The 20,563-nt window shown below is 37.4% G+C and overlaps 3 protein-coding genes across 3 annotated transcripts; 2 read left to right on the top strand and 1 right to left on the bottom strand.

Annotated features, from left to right (window-relative positions):
• Nucleotides 1-3,553: 3,553 nt before the first annotated feature.
• LOC104715992 (oxygen-evolving enhancer protein 3-2, chloroplastic) lies at nt 3,554-5,026 on the bottom strand. Its single transcript, XM_010433354.2, has 3 exons — nt 4,579-5,026; nt 3,904-4,199; nt 3,554-3,801 (listed from the first exon to the last, which is right to left on the bottom strand). The coding sequence occupies exons 1-3, from the start codon at nt 4,994-4,996 to the stop codon at nt 3,703-3,705; spliced, it is 813 nt and encodes a 270-aa protein (XP_010431656.2). The 5' UTR covers nt 4,997-5,026; the 3' UTR covers nt 3,554-3,702.
• A 3,673-nt stretch (nt 5,027-8,699) lies between these two features.
• LOC147948181 (uncharacterized) lies at nt 8,700-9,438 on the top strand. Its single transcript, XM_087465627.1, has 2 exons — nt 8,700-9,237; nt 9,332-9,438. Exons 1-2 carry the CDS (start codon nt 8,700-8,702, stop codon nt 9,436-9,438), a joined length of 645 nt encoding a protein of 214 aa, XP_087321753.1.
• Nucleotides 9,439-9,873: 435 nt separating this feature from the next.
• On the top strand, nt 9,874-12,036 carry LOC147948180 (uncharacterized). The gene has a single exon (XM_087465620.1). The coding sequence runs from the start codon at nt 9,874-9,876 to the stop codon at nt 12,034-12,036; it is 2,163 nt and encodes a 720-aa protein (XP_087321746.1).
• The last annotated feature ends 8,527 nt before the right edge of the window (nt 12,037-20,563 follow it).

The following is a 20,563-nucleotide window of genomic DNA, read 5'->3' as shown; positions in this document are numbered from 1 at the left end:
CAGTCATGGTCAATTAAATGGCTTCGAGGAATAAAAATACCATAAACTTAACATGTCTAACTACTTAACTATAATTTTTGACTTTTTTTCCTGTTAAAGTAAGACTTAATATAACTTAATTACAATTTGTTGACTTTGCTCGTTAAGCTTAGAAATCCATATTCATCTCGTCATTGTTTTTAATATCATGTCATCAAATTTGGATGTTAATTAACGAAGTGTACATCTTTTATAGACATCAAAGTAAATTTGGATGCGACTTCCGCTTGATTCTTCAAGAACAAATTTTATATTCTGTAAGAACATATTCTTCAAGACATAACAATTACACGACCATATGGTCTAACCTCCTTCATCTATATCATTGTTTTTAATTTAATTCTGAAGTTTAGTGTATCTCGTGGAGTGGGAAATACTTAGAAAAGGTGAAGAAATTAACAAATACGAACAAAAAACTTAGAAAAGTGTTAGTGGTTTAAGTGTCCTTTGAACTAACCACACGTCTATTTATTGTTCACGGTCTATTTTTAAAAAAATGGTTCGTTATGATGAAAAAACAAGTGTATATATATATAGTCTCGCTCATAAATAACAAAAATTATCTATTAAACGTAGAGTATTTAACCCATGTAATGTTGCAAGATGATACAATGAATGTAATTTTTTAACCATATATTAACGTATGGCGTATGCGACTCTCGGGGCCACTCCAGAACATAAGCAAGCAAACATATTGTATAGGGTCGTACAATGTTAAATAATGTTTCTGGAAGAACTTTTTGTAGATTTTTTAAATATATATCAGCAAGAAAGCTCAATTTTGTGGAAGAAATTTTGAAACTGTTGGATTGGCGCACTGGCGATCCAGTTCATTTCGTCTTGCCTTCAAATTTGACAGACAAAAACGGATTAAAAGTTCATTTAAAATTAGACAAGCACTGAAAAAAAATCTATACTTTAAACAAATGTTATTATATTCTCACCCAATAAAAAACAAATGTTACTATATAATATGAGTTATACATTTGATATATGTATAAAAATGCAAATCAGTGGTGTAATACATACCTAACAAATTGTACCAACATTTATAAATATATATATATATATATATATATATATATATATATATATTCATATTGTGATTTACGTATTGTATATCATTTTAAATAATATATTTGAATTAATTGCATATCTTAATTGAATATCTATCAAAATCAATGAATTTAGTGAATATATAGTGTGGGTAAAAATGCAATGATTAAAAACTTGAGAAATTGTGTTACTAAAAATATTAATTCCAAATTTTATTATAACTTTTCTTTCAAAAATTGAATTTCTTAATATTTTTAATATAAAGTTAATATAGTTATGCTAATGCACTTAAGACTATCTACCTATAGGATTTTTTTGTTGGAAACAAATTAAAAAAAATTGTTAATCAATAGATTTTTCATTTTTAATCATTAAATTAATCATTTATTTTTATAATTTGAATTAAAAAATGAAGAGAAAAGTTGTAAGACTGAAAATATCCATTTGAATCCTATTTAAAAGCTGCAATTTCGGGAATATTAATTATAGCATGATTGGAGATTGGATATAACTTATAAGTATGTTTGTTAAAGGTGGAAATAAAACCATCTTTTTTTTTGTGCACCAATAAAGTCTGAAGTAAAGACGAAGAGATCTATTAAAGAGGATTATTAGTTGGATTCTCTTTTATGTTGACAAGTAATTTGAATTTGGCTTGTAAAAAATAAATTGATTTTATACATTATTTGGATTTGTATTTAAGGATTTCTGTAATTTTAAATGTATTTTCGAAAATAATATTTATTAAAAAAATGTTTACCTAAAAATATTTTGCTACCAAAATAAGAGTTATAGGAAAATGGTAGGAGAGAATTGCTAGGAAACTGGTCAGAGCGAATTCGTAGGAAAATTGTAGGAAATATTTAATAGGAAAATGGTAAGAACTGATTTCCTATATTGGCAAGAAAATTGTCATAAACTTTTTATGCAATTCTCTGTTATGTGAATGTGGAAGCAATTCTCTATATTTTTTTTACCATTTTTCTCTCTTCAGTTTCATTTATGTTGTGTTTATGATATAAATGTAAAAGCGTCTTCCAACAAATAAAATGGTGAATTTGCATTAAGCCAGTAAACCAATATTTTCTTGAAAACTATTATTAACTTCAACTTGGTTTTGGTTTATAGGCTAACTTGATGTTTCTGGAAGATTTCTAATAAAAAAATAACAAGTTGTGGGAAGAGAAAAAAGTTTGTCCGTCATCTCTCATTATTTCTCTGATCAGATCTGTATTTTTTAGAATTTTACATTTGCGCAATGCAAATTAGAACTAGTGAGATATATGAAACTCTAGCCAAGATCAATGGCAACCCAAATTAATGTGTTCTTTTATCATCAACATAGTGACAATACAAGTCTAGAATATAGACAAAAGGAGTCATCACTTATATATGGTCTTATATTGTTAAACACTATATTTAGATAACTTTTTTCAAAGATTTCTTTTTTATTTTAACAAAATGGTCCAGCTTTTTGGTTATGCATAAGTATAGAAAAAAAAAGTTAGAATCGCTAGATAGAGACTAGTACTCTACAAATCATTCAATTTGCATTCAAATTCGGCAGACAATAGCGGGTTGAAAGTTTATTTAGAACAAGATAAGCACAAGAAAATTTCTATACTATAAACAAATGTTAATATATAATATAATTTATGTATGTATAGAAATGATAATCAATGGTGTAATATATAAATATATTTGAAAATGCATATGATAAAGTGTACTAACCTTCATAAAATATTTTTTTTTCAGATTGCGATTTTACATATTATATATGTACTTAAATGGTAGAGCTGAATTAATTACATATCTTAATAGAATATATATATATATATCTATAATTCTATATCCCATTTATATTTACATTTTTTTTTTTGGGAAACTCATTAAAGAAATTGTTAATAAATAGATTATAATCATATATTTTTATAATTTGAATAAACAAAAAATGCGGAGAACATTTTGTAAGAGTGAGAATATCCATTCCAATCCCATTTGAAAGCTGCATAATTGGAGATTGCTTATAAAGTTATAAGTATGTGTGTTGAAGGCGCCAATAACACCATCTATTATATTCTGGTCTCATTTATCTATTATATTCTGGTCTTTCTTTGTCTGAAGTAAAATAGGAGGATTTCTATAGAAGATGATTAATAGGTGGATTATCTTTTATGTGGACAAGTAATTTAAATTTGGCTTATAACAAATACTTGATTTTATACATTATTTGGATTCATATTTAACGAATTTTCGTAATTTAAAATTTATTTTTGAATCTAAAAACTTATTAAAACAAAATTAATTAATTAGGAATATTTTGCGACCCAAAATATGAGTTGTAGCCTTGTAGGAAAATGGTAAGAGAAGATTGGTGATGATGCATAGGAATGATCGCCTAGGTAGAATTAGCTAATATCATCCGTAGTGTTTTGCTAAAGAGTCAGCTGCCAATATATTGGTTAAATCTTGAAACTGAAATTAGAAATAACCGATTAATCTGATTAGACAAGAAGAGGAGGAGAAAGACAAAGTACTTTGGATTGTAATAATTGATAATGTAACATCGACGTCATCAAACACATTACAAAGCCAATCTTTTCTTCTTTAACCGAGCTTGGCAAGAACATTGTTCAAACTTGAGACCGTTTCTGAGTAATACTTCTCAGCATCTGGGCTGCTCTTTGACCTCGCCGCATAGTCCAACTAAAATCAAGAAAACAACAATCTCAGAGACTCAGATCATCGATGCACACTCTAACTTCTTAACCAAGAAACCAGTAAAAAGAAACCCTAAATATAACTTACGTTGTCGATGGTTTGGAAGAGCTTGCCGGTAAGTTCTTTAAGGCCCTGTTTCTCTCCCTTAGGCTTAGCGGAGATAACGGTGTTAAGATCGTAACGGAGGTACGATGCTCTTAAACGGAGATCGTTCTGAACGTAAGGCCAAGCTTTTTTGTCGATCAGTGACTTAACGTTGATGATCTCTTTAGCAGATTCTTTGGCTCTAGCTGCAGCTTCTGTTGGTGACAGTGGCTGTAAGTAAAACCTGTCTTTCAATGCCAATGAAAAGTCTCTTGCCTGGTCTGAGTTATCTGTTCCAGCTGCTCACACGCACAGATCAAAAGCCACATTAATCAATCAAACACAACCAAACCGATCTCTATAGTCTAATTAAGACCGGTTTGTGACGACACTGATAGATAAACCGGCTTTTATATGGTTTAATTTGGGTTTAAATGGATATAGAACTAAAAACCAAATATACTAACCCAAACCAAAAACTCATATATCTTTCTAAACTTTAAAGATACGTTTGATAGAGAAACCAAAAAGTCCAAAACCAAGGTCAAGTCATTAGTAAATCACATCTATAAATTTGCATGCAATTAAGGGTGTTCGAATCGATGAAACTAAATCGATTCGAACCAAACCGAACTTAGTCAATAATGTGAAATTTTGGTTCACGTAGTTTTTACTTACGTAGACCACCGGAAGGAAGTGGAGGACCACCAACTTTGATCGGAATAGCTTCAGCAAAAACAGCCTTAACAAACGAACCACCGGCTAAACCAGCAGCCACGAGCCCGATCACTGACCGACGACTACTTTCAGGTACGGACTCGTTCTGCTGAGCCCTGATCACAAGTCCGGATCTCTGAGACCCAACCGTGACTCTTGAGATGTTCAAACGATTTGAGCCGTTGATCTGGAGACTTCCTTCAAGGACAGCCTGAGATGCACCACGTAAACCAGCCATCGAAGTCACTGCTTGAGCCATTTTTTTTTTTTTCTTCTTCTTCAGTTCTGATTTGAATATTTTGATTAGAGAAGAAGATTCGTTTGAGTTATAATTTTTGGTGTTTGGGTTATGTGACAAAGGATACCTTATCTTATTCATGTTGGTCTTTAGATTACTCGGATATGGTTTTAACCACTATTACGTTAACACGTGTTATCTTGATTCTCAATTTTGCCACATAGGATTGAGATCGAGTGTAGCGGAATGCGACTGTCACGTGGCAGCATGACGTGGAAATTGACTTATTCGGTTCAAGCTAACTTGGTGCATGTAGGCCTGGGCATATTACCCATACCCGAATTACGAACCCGAATCCGACCCGAAGTAACCGGTTCGGTACGGGTACGGGTTAGTGATAATATCCGATCGGTTTCTATCTTTTACTAAATCGGATATCCGTACCCGATCGGGTAATATCCGATACCCGATATTAAACTGAATACACCCGAACATATATACACATTAGCAATAGAATATTACAAATCCCTAATCCCCTTTCTTCCTTTCCATTGCCGATTTGATTTTGATTCACCCACCGCCATAGCTAGATTCAACTTCCCTTTTCCAAAAACTATTCAATCGATATAAGACCCAATTCTTCAAACTGGAAACCCTAAATTTCCAATATCATCTTCTTCCCCGTCTGAAAATCCTCGGAGGCAATCACAGGTACTTTTCTTCTTCTTCTTGTTCAATCATAATCTGTAATTATGTCTTCACAAGATTTTCTGAATGTTATTTTGCTCAGCAAAGTTTGCTGCATGTTTGATTGTTTTTATCCTCTTATTCAATCGTTTTTTTGTTTGTAATCTGTAATGTTTTGGTTTTTTTTTTTTTTTTTGTAGTTAGTCTATGCTTCTTCTTCTTGTTCAATCATAATCTGTAATTATATCTTCACACAAAGATTTTCTGAATGTTAATTTGTTGTAATGTTTGCTACATGTTCGATTGTTTTTTTTTTGTTTTTTTTTTGTTTTTTTTTGTCAACAAGATGACTATGGTTTTAATTGGTGAGTTTCATCTAATCGCATGTCACATTTTTTGGTTCTTGCTATTGAATACTGATGTAATTCACATTACATTTCACAGGGACAGTTGGAAGTTTATCTTCAAGATTCTTCAAGAATTTTTAGTTTCAATCTCTTAGTCACATTCTCTCTTCTATTTGAACGATCTATCATACTCTTTGGTTTTGGTCAATTTACTCTTTAGTTTTATGTCTTTCTTCTCTTTTATTTTATGTCCTTCTATTCTACTACTCTTTCTACGTTTATTGGATTAATGTCATGAAACTCTTTATTGGATTCAGATTTCTATCTCTTTTACTCTTTCTTCTCTATGTTTTTATGTTTGTAGTTATGTCTTTATTGGATTCAGATTTCTATCGGGTTTATTGTGGGTTTTCTATGCAATTCAGTATAAAATAACCAAACACCATTGGTTATCTGATCTTTATATCGGTTTCGGGTATTACCCGAAATTAACCGAACCCGATGCTAACCGAACCGAACCCGACCCGATAATAGAGAATACCCGAACGGGTTATAACTCCAAACCCGAAAACCCGAAAACCCGAACACCCGAACCCGGATCCGAGCCAGAATCCGAATGCCCAGGCCTAGGTGTATGTAATTTGGTGTTATTGGAATTATTTTTTTTTCTTAAAAAAAAAAATATATATATGTGAAGAAATAGTAGTTTAAATCCAACTAAAGTACCAACCAAAATAAAGAGAGACGAAATAAACATCTCATAAGTTTGTTAAAAAAACCGATTATAAGCAGAAATCGAAAACAAAAACTAAAGTATAAAAATGCTCATTCTCATCCATTTTCCTACAAATTAATCATGATTGATGTATCATATTTTCCTTTCTACCTCCATTTTGATTTTTTCTAGAAAAATCAGGAAAATAAAAGAATATTAAAAACATTCACAAAAACATGCATGGATAAGTTTTACATAAACATTTACGGGTTAAAAATTTAAATCTAGACAGATCAAATTGAATAGTAAAGACTAAAGACTAATGAGCTGAGTAAATGAACTTCACTTAAAGAGAATATTGCCGATAATGCCATGAACAGTAACATTGTTTCTCTCCAATGCCACTTTCCTTAAAACTTCTTCTAAAATACCATAGGATCCACTTTCATCTATTTAAAATGACAAAAATGCTCTCTATTTTCTTTCTCCTCTTTTCTCTCTCGATCTCTCATCCCTCATCTCTCTCTTTTCTTATCTCATCTTTCTTTCTTTTTTTCTTCAACAACAAATAAATCACTACACATGATATATATTTCTTCTTTGTTTTTTTTTTTCTTTCTTTCTTATCTCTGTTTTCTTTCTTTTCCTTCTTTTCTCTTTCTCTATTTGAAGATATTAATTTTCAAATCTGCTTATTTTTTTTGTTCTCTACTACTCAGATTTGCGGCTCAGGTGGTGGACACAAGTGTTGGAATCCAAGAAACCATCATTGGAAATCAAACTAGGTATTACTTAATAGACCAGATTTAGAAAAGAGGATTCGGATCTGGTCTACCGACATTTGTCTATCAGTGGATTCCGCTTGTCGATTATACGATTAGTGTGGGCAGACCTACAGAGGTGGACCAATTTTTTGTTATCGAAGGACAAGTATTGTCATCAAGCGGATCTGGTCCACTAAGAAAAACCGGTGGACAAAAACGTGGTGGACATTACTTTATAGACCAGATTTAGAAGAGATGATTCAAATTTAGTCTACCGATATTTGTCTATCAGTAGAATTTGCTTGTCGATTGTACGATTAGTGTGGACAGACCTAATGGGATAGACCAATTTTTTGTTTGAAGGACAACTGTTATCACCAAGCGGATCTGGTCCACTAAGAAAGTCGGTGGACAAAAACGTGGTAGACAAAAAACTGTCCAAGCATTGATTTTGGTCCACCGGAGATATCTGCATACATGAAGGGTGGAAAAAACTTGGTTGCACAATTTTTTTTATTTTTTTTCTTCTTGTAATTAAAGGGTAAAAATGTATTTTACTTCTATGGCATAAAACAAAAAAGTGGCATTTCTAAAGAGAAAACAAAAAAGTGGCATTTTTCACAACTTTAGTTTTGAAAATGGCATTTCTCATAAAAATTCCCTTCACTTAAACCTTTACTTAACAAACTCAAAAATAAAGAAGAAAGCGTAAAACTAAAATCTCCAAAATTAGCTATAACAAAAAGTTAAATATAAACTGAAACTAAAATAAAAAATATAAAACTGTGACAACCCATTCATTTCAAAAGTATACTATATATAATCTATTTTACAAAATACAGTAAGTAGTGTAAGCAATCATCATGATTTGGGTATAAAATTTGCATTGGGTGTTTGTTTGCTCTCTCTCTCTCTCTCTCTCTCTCTCTCTCTCTCTCTCTCTGTTCATCTAGTCTAGACATTAAAGACCTAAAACTAACTAATTTTTGTTTTGAATTGAGTTATTTTGTTGAGAAAAATGTAAATTTCCCTTTAACTTGTTTATTTCACGGTGATTGAAGCATAGCCCAATAACTTGACATTTTTGAGAAAATATAAATTTCTAATTCTCTTTATGTAAACCTAAATGTAAAACTCTAAATAAATCCCAAAATAAAAAAACCAATTTCCTTTTCACCTTAGTAACCCTCCTTGTTGGATAAGCTAACACTATAAATACAATTGTTAAATCTTCTTCATTCAATTGATGAAGAAGAGTCAATCCCTAATTTCTGAATCTTCATCTTCAATTGATTAATCTTCTTCATCCAATATAAGCTTACTACTCCGACATGTTGAAACTTGATGCAGCGAGGAAGGAGCAGGGAGAGGGTGCAACATCGGTCTGGTGGGACATCACGAGGTGTTCTCTTCCCCCTGACGTTGACGCTCGTCTGGTCGGTCCGTTTATAAAACGGGAGTTGAAGAAATTAGGATACTCTGGTCCTATCACCATCACTGCCATTGGCATACTATCAGAGGTCTCTAATGACGTCCTCAAAGACCTCGCTTCCACTGGGATCCACCTTCATCACGTCCCAACAGATTTCAAACCTATTTTGTGTAGTTTGTGGGCGTGGACATATTATAATCGACCTCCGGCTAATATAATGGTCATATCTCCTCAGGAGATCTTCGGTTCTTTTCTTGAGCAGCAAGCGTTTAAATACAACATTCTTGGGCCAATTTATAAACTTGACCCTGTGACTAAGCGACCTCCCAGAACCATGAGAGAGTGTCCAGGATGCTTCCCCTGGGAAAACTTACTGTCAAGCATCAGGGCAGATGCAATGTATTCAAATCCAGGGGCACTTGAGGAGGAAGGGGAGTGTAATCGAATGGCTGAATCTTTAAGTGCATCAGAGCTCTGAAGGTGACAGGAGCTTGCGAAGTGTCTCAGAGTGCTGATATGCTGACGTGGCAGATGGGCTGACGTGGAAGAAGATTATGGACGCCGTGATAAGAAGCGTGAAGAGGAAGGAAGAAGAAGATCAAGATATACACGAAGATATTGAGTGTATATTTGATTGAGAGAGTTAAGGGAGGATATTTCTTAGGATAAGGAATATTTCCTTTTAGTTAGGGATTCACAAGATCTAGGTTAGAGATCGTGAGTGAAGGGTTTAAAAGAGACGAGGGCTAGCCGCAAAAAGAGCTAGCACTCGTGGGAAAAGTTTGAGAGATTTGTAAACCTTCAAGCAAACAAAAAGAGCTTTGAAGGTGAGTGTGTTTTTACTCTTTTAGATCTACACAGGGGTTTGTGTTAGATAGACAAGAGAGTAGGCTTAGATTCATAACTTGTAAAAGGGAATTTTTATAAGTTTGAATAAAAGCGTTTGCTTGGCGCATTTCCAAGCAATTTGAGTGATTTGTTGTCCTCTATACCTTTACAATTGGTATCAGAGCAAGCACCTGATAAAAAGTTCTGATATCCTTTTTCAACAGGTGAGATCTTGCGGCAAGGGTATGGAGAAATCACTGGATTTTGTTGCGGTTCAATCACCATTGAAACTCGATCCTGAGTGCTTTGGTTTTTGGAAGGTGTCAATCAAGCAGGCCATCTCAAGCATTGACATGGAAGGTTGGTTCGCGGTGGAAGATGGTTGGTCACATCCGACGGAGAAAAATGAGAAGGGAGACATGGTGCCTAAGCACAGGAAGAAGTGGACAGCCGAAGAAAAAGCGGAGTCCAAACATAACTCACAGGCTCTGTCAGTTATCTTCAAGTCGTTGCCTAGGGACATTTTCATTCAAGTTCAAGGGTGTGAAGCTGCCAAGGAAGCATGGGACATTCTGGTAGTCACGTTTGAAGGCACAAGTAGGGTCAAACGTACAAGGCTGGACAACCTCGCTTCAGATTTTGAAAACTTGCACATGACAGAAACTGAGTCAGTTGCTGATTACAGTAGTCGTCTGAGTGGTATTGCACAAGAAGCTGTAGTTTTGGGTAAACGCTACAAGAACAAGAAGCTGGTGAAGAAATTCCTCAGGAGTCTGCCAGATAAGTTTCAACCACACAGGTATGCCATTGATGTTTCACTGAATTCTGATGAGCTCAAGTACAATCAAGTGGTTGGGATGATGCATGCATTTGAGATACAGCTGAAGAAGAAGGAAAAGATAAATGAGAAATCATTTGCTCTCAAAGCCATTGAGGAACAGAAGATTGCAGAGTCTCAGGAAGTTGCAGATGAAGAAAAAGTCGGCTTGTTGGTTAAGAAATACTTTCGCAAGATGGAAAGAGGTCAGCGGAAGGGAACATCATCGGTCTTGAAATCCGATACTGATAAGGAGATCAGGAAGGGTGACAAGCAAGAACGACAGTGTGCTGAATGTGAGGGTTTTGGGCATTACAAGTCTGAATGTCCAAACAACAAACGAAAGAACTCTTTGCAATGCTATGGATGTAAGGGCTACGGTCATACTAAGTTTGATTGTCCTTCACGGGAAAACAAGCAGAAGTCCTACATCACTTGGAGTGAGAGCGACTCATATGAAAAGGTTGGCAAAGGAGATGTTCTTAACAGCTTCCTTGCACTGCTGGGTGTCATTGAGGAAGATGAAGAAGATGATTTGGTGCTGGAAATCAACGACGTAGATGAGAAGGTGAATTCTGAGTCAGAAGGAGAAGAGGCAGATTTGTCAGTAGAAGATCAGATAGAGCTTCTCATCAAGACGGTGGTTCAGAAGACTCAAGACAACACACAGTTAACTTCTGAGAGAGATACCTTGCAGCTTCATGTTTCCATGATCTCTAAAGAATTAAGTGAAGAAAAGGCAAAGACTCTGCGATTTGAGAAGCAGTTAGATGAACAGCTGAAGAATATCAGGATGCTGAATAAAGGAACCAAAGATCTGGATACACTGCTGAGCACTGGAAGATCCAGCAAGCTGAAGTGGGGTCTGGGTTACCAAGGAACAAACACCAATCCAACCACAAAATTCGTCAAAGGAGTGGAGCCTGAGCCAGAACTGAAGGAGAGGAAGTTCTCTCAAACAACTAGAATGGGTGATCAGGTTCCTGTAAATCCGAATTCAAGAAACCCAAGGATGGTGGTGTTTCCTGAGATAAACACTAGGCCGCCATATGCTTCTAGTGGATTTCGGCAGACGACTCAAAGACCTGTTCAGCGTAGTAGAAGGAGAGGATGTTGGTATTGTGGTCATCTAACTCACTACAAAGCCCAATGTTATCAGTTCCAGAATCGTGTGTCTAACCTTATGCAACGTCGTGAGTTCTATCCAGCTGTAAGGAGAAACACACAGGGGTATGTCAGGAAAGATGATCTCTACTGTAATGTGGCTTTCACAGCAGACAAAACAGAGGTTGATCAGGCCAAGTGGTATTTTGAAAGTGGATGCTCCAGGCATATGACCGGTGCCCGTGATAATCTATTACATCTAGAAGGTGTTGCTGGAGGAAGAGTTACTTTTGGTGATGGAGGAAAGGGTACGATACGAGGAAAAGGCACAACTGGTGGAGAGTCTCAACCACATCTTAAGGATGTCTTCCTGGTCGAAGGGTTGAAGGCTAATCTGATAAGTATCAGTCAGTTGTGTGATGAAGGTCTGGATGTCACATTCACCAAGAAGGGGTGCAAGGCTGTCGATCAACAAGGGTCAATATGACTTAGAGGCAGGAGATCTGGTAACAACTGTTACATGTGGAAATCATCAATACAGTGTTTTAACACAACTGCTGAGTTGGATACAGAACTGTGGCACCAGAAGCTTGGTCATCTCAACATTCGCACAATGATGAAATAGGCTAATCAAGAGGTTGTGCGTGGAATTCCTAAGCTGAAAGGTGATCCACATTTCATATGTGGTCCGTGCAACAAAGGCAAGCAAATCAAGTCGTCTCATGGGCCTGTGACAGATGTTCGCACTAGCCATGCACTTCAGTTGGTACATATGGATCTGATGGGTCCAATTCAAGTTCAGAGCATTTCTGGGCGACGGTTCATCTTTGTCATGGTGGACGATTTTATTCGCTACACCTGGGTGCGATTTCTTCGTGAAAAAGCTGATGCTCTTGAATGTTTTCGCATTCTTGCCTTGCAGATTAAAAGTGAAAAATGTTCAATCCAAGCTATTAGGAGTGATCATGGAGGAGAATTTCAGAATGACAAGTTTGATCAATTCTGCGGAAATCAGGGCATTGTTCATCAGTACTCTGCTCCGAGAACCCCAGAGCAGAATGGTGTTGTTGAACGAAAGAACAGAACACTCCAAGAAATGGCGAGAGCTATGCTGCATGGGAATCAAGTGCCACATCGGTTTTGGGATGAAGCTGTCAACACTGCTTGCTACATTATCAATCGTGTGTATGTTCGACCAGGGACCAGCAAGACTCCCTATGAGTTATGGAAAGGAAAGCCTCCAACTGTAAGCTACTTTCATGTGTTTGGTTGTCTATGCTACATTCTAAATGACAAGGATCAGTTGGGAAACTTTGACTCGAAGAGTGATGAAGGGATCTTTCTTGGTTACTCCGATAACAGCACTGCCTTTCGTGTCTACAACAAACGCACGAGATCAGTTCAGGAAACAGTAAATGTTGTCTTTGATGATACTTCGTTTCAACGAATTGATATGGTGCCTGTTCTCTCTGACAAGGATCTGGTAACTGATGATGAGAAGTCTGAGCAAGCCTCTGAGAGTTTTAGTGATCATGCCAGTCCCGGACTGTCACCAGACGAGCTACCTCCATCTTCTCAGGTTCATCGGAATCACTCCTCAGGCGATGTTATCGGTGCGATTCAGGGGGGTAGAGTTACCAGGGGCAAACTGATTGACTTTGCTCAACTGGCCGGAAGGAAACAGAAGACTGCAGTTCTAGACACTGTCTCTCAGGACTCTGAGATTGTTCAATTTGCCTGTTTTGTTTCCACTATGGAACCAAAGAATCACAAAGAGGCTCTTCGGGATGAGTTCTAGGTTGCTGCAATGCAAGATGAGCTGGAACAATTTGAGCGCAGCAATGTGTGGGAACTCACTAAATGGCCAGCTAATGTCAATATAGTGGGAACGAAGTGGATCTTCAAGAATAAGAGTGATGCCAGTGGATGCATTGTGAGAAATAAAGCAAGACTTGTGGCCCAAGGTTACTCTCAAGTCGAAGGAGTTGACTTTGATGAAACCTTTGCTCCGGTAGCAAGGCTAGAATCCATCAGGTTCATGTTTGGTATGGCGTGTGCTCTCAAGTTTACTTTACATCAGATGGATGTTAAAAGTGCATTTCTAAATGGGATTCTACAAGAAGAAGTGTTTGTAGAACAACCGAAAGGCTTTGAGAACCCACAACATCCTGAGCATGTGTACCGTCTGAAGAAAGTACTATATGGTCTCAAACAGGCTCCAAGAGCATGGTATGAGAGGTTAACAACGTTTCTTCTGGATCAAGGATATGTTCGTGGAAGTGTAGACAAGACACTGTTTGTTCTCAACAACAACAATGCCTTAATGTTTGTTCAGATCTATGTGGACGACATTATTTTTGGTTCTACCTGTCAATCTCTGGTGCAAAGGTTTGTGAAGAACATGTCACAGGAGTTTGAGATGAGTATGGTGGGAGAGCTGAAATACTTCCTGTGTCTGCAAGTAGAACAATCAGCTGATGGGATCTTTGTGTCTCAAAGCACCTATGCTAAAGAATTGGTTCAGCGATTTGGTTTAGGGAAGAGTAAAGAAGCCAAGGTACCTATGGGAGTCAATGACAAGCTTTCAAAAGATGAGGAAGGAGAGGATGTGGATGAACGACTATACAGAGGTATGATTGGGAGCTTGCTCTACCTGACAGCAAGTAGACCTGACATTTGTCTGTCAGTGGGGATTTGCGCACGGTACCAGGCCAAGCCTAAGTTGTCACACTTGCTAGCAGTCAAGAAGATCATCAAGTACGTCAAGAGGACAGTGAACTTTGGTATTTTCTTCACCAAGGATACCAACACCAGTCTGAGCGGGTACTGCGATGCTGATTGGGCCGGTTCTGTGGATGATCGCCAAAGTACAAGTGGAGGGTGCTTCTTTATGGGCAACAATCTAATTTCATGGCACAGCAAGAAGCAGAACAGTGTCTCACTGTCAACCGCTGAGGCAGAATACATTGCCTTGGGCAGCTGTTGTACACAGCTCCTGTGGATGCGTCAAATGTCCTCTGACTATGGTATGGATTCTGACACTTTGTTAGTTCATTGTGATAATTTGAGTGCTATAAACATCTCTAAGAATCCTGTCCATCATTCTAGAACAAAACAAATAGATATTAGACACCACTTTGTTCGTGAACTTGTTGAGGCGAAACTGATTGAGATAGACCATGTGAGCACTGATTTTCAATTGGCTGATTTGTTTACTAAACCTCTGGATTTCAACAGATTCATAAATCTGAGGAAGTCTATTGGTGTCTGTGAACTCTAACTATTTCTCTGAGTTGTGATGGTCTAAGGCAGGAACTGGAGCTAGAACAGATCATAGAAATCCTGGAATATATAGGAGATCAACATCTGAAAGAGTGTGGGAAATAGCTGCCTGTCATGCCGGTCTGTCCATCCTGTTAAACGTTGTCATGATTAAGGAGGTCAAAGAGCTGTGAAGAGACATGTACAGTCATTCGAAGGTTTAATAACCTAAGTAATGATGAGTTCCAAATCAGTGACTGACACAATCAATTGATGTCACTGAAGCTCAAGATGCTGAAGCAGTCATCAGAAGGCTGTTTGGAGAAATAAAAAAAAAAACAAAAACAAAAAAAACAAAAAAAAAAATTCTATGCTCTTCAAAGAGATGAACTCCAGCTGCCTTAACATGTTGGGATGGACTGGAGACTAAAGGCATGCCAGTGTGAAAGACTACTCACATGCAACAGTTCTCTGATCTTCGACAATTCAAAAGGTTGTGATAGTTTCTAGTGAAGGTTCTGAACAAGTGGCTGATACAACAAAGGTCTGGTTAGTGTTCTTTCCTCTGCACTGTTTAATCTTTAACGAAAAAAAAAAAAAAAAAAATTTAATGCTCATGTGTGCTCGGTCAGGGTCCCTCATGAATATGTCATTAGTGGCTGTGTGTATCTGTGTGGTTGATTCATGAATCTGTTTGGATTGATAAAATGAAGAATGAGATTTATTAATGCATTAATATTAATTGAGATTGATTGAATTAACGAGTGAATGCAGTCAAATGAGGAAATAGATGCAGTGTACACTAATGTTTAATTAAGTGGTTTCAGGAAAACTTTAATGTTTTGGGCCGAGTTTGTGCAGCCCATTGAGACTCACGGAGGTGTATAAAAAGGAGCAGCTAGGGTTTTGGCGTTTTCCTCATCCCCTTTGCGATTTCAATCCTGTGTCGATTAATCTTCTGCTCAAATCTCTCTTTCTCCATTCGATCAACGCTCTATCAACGATGAAGTCCATCTTTAGTGGTTTCCAATATGACTCCAGCTCAGATGAGGAGCTTCACACTCCACCGTCCTCGTTGCCTCCGCCCACTCCACTTGCTCCGATTGATCCCGCGACTGCCATGGTGGTCTACCAGCCTCAGGAGGAGTCTGTGACTGCATCACCGACTCGGGTGGATCGAGTTCCCTCGCCTTCTCACGGGAACCAAGAAACCTGCGACTCTTCGTCTTCTCCGCCGAGAGAGGTGACTTCTCGATTTCTGGTGGTCGATCTCACTGGTAATGTTCATGTTCCCACAGTGTCGAATAAGGGGATCTCGTCTCATCTGCGTAAAAGACAATCAGCTGCGGATACGGATGGTCGTGAATCCAAGCGTCCGTCTCTCTGAAAGGACAAGAGTGTGTCCTCCTCACGCGGTGCATCGTCAAAGGACTTTGACACAAAACGGTTCATGTCTGCTGAGGCTGCTCGACGGTATGGTTTCTTCGCCTCTCGAACCATAGCTGCTGAGGTTTGCTATACTCAGGGAGTAGGTGTTTCTACTAGATAGCTGCTTGATCAAGTTGGTCTGTTGAAAACAGTCACCCAAATTGTCCCTTATGATTCTGAGGTTGTTTATGAGTTCTGGGCAAATCTTCCTACAGTTAAGGTTGAAGGAAACTCAGTTGATGTGCTTGTCCGAGATTGGATGTACGAGTTTTCCCCAAGCCCCATCAATGCTTTGTTTGGTCTTCAATCAGTTGATGTTCGTGAACAAAAGCTACAGACAGCTGCAATCCTGGAGGAGGATCTCGCACTCTTTTTGTCTGGTGGTCAAGTGAAGACCTGCAAGCATCTTGTGTCGACGGCAATCAAGGACCCAGTGATCAAGGATCTGAATAAGATTTGTTGCAGCAACTGGTCTCCCACGGTGAATACAGGGTACATATCCGTGAACAGAGCCATGGTGATCTACATGATCATGCATCGTATTCCGTTTGATTTTGGGAGGATGATCTATAAACAGATCATACAGTTGGGTCTGCAAGCTCAGTCAGGGTTTCGTCTACCTTTTCCTAGCCTTATTCATCAGCTCCTTGCAGCTCAGCGACCTGTTCCGAGTCTTCAGCAACAAGACGTGAAAAAGACAAAGGGGAAGAAGACTGTGTCGCGGCCCGCTGAAAAGACTATTCACAGTGGTACATCTGCAGAGCGCAAAGCCATCCGGTTGGCGATCAAGATCCTGCAAGATGCCTTGGACGCTGGTAAATAGTTTCTTACTTTGATGTTTGCTCCAGTTTCTGGTTTAGTTTCTTGGTATTTTTGACTAAACTGTGCCAAACAAGCAGGGGGAGATGAGTCTGATTCAGAGGCCTGAGGGGGAGATTAAGCTATGGGGGAGCAGTTGTTATTGTTGCTCACTGTTTTTATTGTTTCTCCCCTGTTTAAGACTTGAGACTTGTTTTATTTTGTTTCTGTTTTGGCTTTGAACAATTTATTTTTACAAGTCTTTATCGGTTAACCGTTTTATGTTGATTGCTGGAATATTTTGCTAGTACGGTTGTGTTCTTGTCTTGGCTGTGTTGTCTTTGCGTTTTCAGGTTTGATGCTGCGGTTGCTTATGTGGCAAGATTCAGTCAAAAAGGGGGAGATTGTAAGTGCATCAGAGCTCTGAAGGTGACAGGAGCTTGCGAAGTATCTCAGAGTGCTGATATGCTGACGTGGCAGATGGGCTGACGTGGAAGAAGATTATAGACGCCGTGATAAGAAGTGTGAAGAGGAAGGAAGAAGAAGATCAAGATATACACGAAGATATTGAGTGTATATTTGATTGAGAGAGTTAAGGGAGGATATTTCTTAGGATAAGGAATATTTCCTTTTAGTTAGGGATTCACAAGATCTAGTTTAGAGATCGTGAGTGAAGGGTTTAAAAGAGACGAGGGCTAGCCGCAAAAAGAGCTAGCACTCGTGGGAAAAGTTTGAGGGATTTGTAAACCTTCAAGCAAACAAAAAAAGCTTTGAAGGTGAGTGTGTTTTTACTCTTTTAGATCTACACAGGGGTTTGTGTTAGATAGACAAGAGAGTAGGCTTAGATTCATAACTTGTAAAAAGAAATTTTTATAAGTTTGAATAAAAGCGTTTGCTTGGCGCATTTCCAAGCAGTTTGACTGATTTGCTGTCCTCTATACCTTTACAGAATCTACCTTATATTGCTCATCATGCCTTCTTGGTCTCCGACGCTTTGACTATTTCACCAGCCATCTCGAGACTACAAAACATGCAATTGAAGTAAGCATTCTAGCCTAGCTATTTATATTTATATACTCTATTTGATTCAGTAAACTCTTTCCATGTATAGTTATTATTTTTTTGCCTTAGATTAGTTTGACCCAATTGTTCTCTTTTGCTTGTCATGCAGGAACTGGAATATTACGATGAGGGAATTGTGCCTGCCCGTAAATTTCGTTCTCGTTCTCGTTCGGAGGATGCTACTGCCATCCGAGAATTGATTAATCAAATTAGAGAAAGTAAAACTGCGGCTTGCAAGAGACAGAAGAGATCATGAAGAATAAGAAGAAAAGTAGCATGTGTCAGAGATGCTGTTGTTCAAATCTCTTTAAGACATGAAGAATGGTTTGTTTGTTCTACTTCTAGCGGGGAAACGAAGTTATGTTAACTGATAAATACTTATGGCTTTTCATCTTGTAGTCTTGTTTTTTATTTCAGTTATCTTTTATGAACATGTCTTCTTTGGATTGACAACTCTGTTTTGTTATTGTAAACACAAAATTGGTTTACAGGAAACGATCTGACTTTTAAGACCATCAGTTTTTGTTATTCTAATATCTGATTCAGACATGATATTAAAGATTTGTTTCTGCAGTTAAACAAAATCTTGAAAGTTGGAAAACTATAGAGCTGCATATCTTTTTTCGTTGCTTTTATGTTTACAAACATCTCAAATAACCGTTGTTCAAAAAAAAAAAAACATCTCAAATAACCTCTCGATTCACTCTTGTGTTAAACGTTTTAAGTTTCGACAAGAATCTAAATAGAATGAGTTCAGCTCTATGTACATCTTCATATATGTTTTGACTCTTAAACATCTTTTTAGTCACAACATTATCTATGAGATGTATTGTTCAAAGAAATTCTTGATCATATGCATACAGCATACTTAAGATATGTCGCATAACACATAGTATTGTTTTAGTTTCAGAATGTCTCATAAAATATTTTGATTATAAAGGAAATATAATGGAATTCATTTCAAACCCCTTTTGTGTTGTGCTCCTTTAATTTTGCTGAATTCAGGTAATCCTATTTCTGACCTGTATCTTCGCCTCTATTTTTTGTGTCTTGTTATATTTCTAAAACTGGAATGGACATTTAAGCAGTTTTGATCGCTGGAATGGTTCTTTTTCTTTTCAGGTTAGAATTGGAGACTTTAAGTGACTTAGAGATTGTGACACCCCCGGTTTCAGAGACTTGCGGAGAGGTTTAAAAGAATTGATTTGGCCACCTATGTCACCAAAGTGCACTTATCTTTTCGGTCAAGGATCCTGAGAGAACTCCACAGTTAAGCGTGCTTATGCTGGAGTAGTCTAAGGATGAGTGACCTTCCGGGAAGTGACTGTCGGAACTGTGCAAGTGAGGACAAAACAAAAGGAAATATCATGTGGTGATTTGTAGGGACGGTAACAAGTCTTTACAATCTCCCGGATGTAGCAAACCGACCGTCGGATAGAAATGGGCTCACGGGCCTAGTGAAAGGACGTGAGGCCCATTAAAGAAGGTGGACCCATGGACTGGGATTGGACATGGGGCCTACTAAGAAATCGCGGTCGGGGCGTTACAGAGATAGTTGAATACATGGTGTGGTATGGTATGATGAATTGGTTTCATACTTTCATCTCGAGAAGATGAGAAATTTGAACTGCAACTGATTAAATCTGCTGGTTTATGGAATTTGTAATGTCTCTTTCCTTTTCTAAAGACACCAGTTTGAATTTCATTCGACCTATGAGTTTTGTCAATGATGTAACCTTTCTTTTTTTGCAGGTTGAGATCTCCTATAACAGCTGAAAAGCAATTGTAGGCAGTTGTATCACCTTTAGAAAAATATATTCAACGGTGTTGGCTAATTTGGTTTGAAGTCTTGCTACTTTTTGCTTTTTATGCCTTCAATGTTGTGTGTATTCTTTTGTTTGTGTAGTATACATAGGCTGGAGCTGGAGAAGAAAAGGTAGGCTTGTTTTTGTAGTTTTTCAATAACCCTATGTGGCCAGGTAGGCTTGTTTTTGTTGCTTTTGTGGTCATGGCAGCTACGATTTGGTTCCATTGTCCAACTAATTTGTTTTTATTCCATATGTGCCTTGCAAGACAGCAGAGGAGAGACAGAACAATGGTTTTCTCAAGCCACTCTTTTGGATAAAAAAAAGCTGATGGTACGGAACCTTATCAAGGGACTTACTGCTGATGAAAAAATATTGCTCCTGCATGTAAGTGTTTTCTACAATTCTCTACTCTTTTCATGTATATATATTTTTGTTGTTGTTTCCCCATATGTGTTGTTTAACCAGGTGAAACTAAACATTCATCCGTTGTCTCTTTAGTTTATAACTAGAGTATGACCCGTGGTAAAACCCGGGTAGAAATTTATTTTGTTATTTTGTAATTTTTATTCAAAACATCATATATGTGATTATTTTATTTGTTTTTAAAGTTTTTTTTGGATGGAACACTATACCATGAAATCATATGTTGAATAGGAC

Source organism: Camelina sativa, chromosome 2 (assembly GCF_030686135.1).
Source record: "Camelina sativa cultivar CO46 ecotype springtype chromosome 2, ASM3068613v1".
NCBI lineage: Eukaryota > Viridiplantae > Streptophyta > Magnoliopsida > Brassicales > Brassicaceae > Camelina > Camelina sativa.
This window is presented reverse-complemented; position numbering and strand designations above follow the sequence as displayed.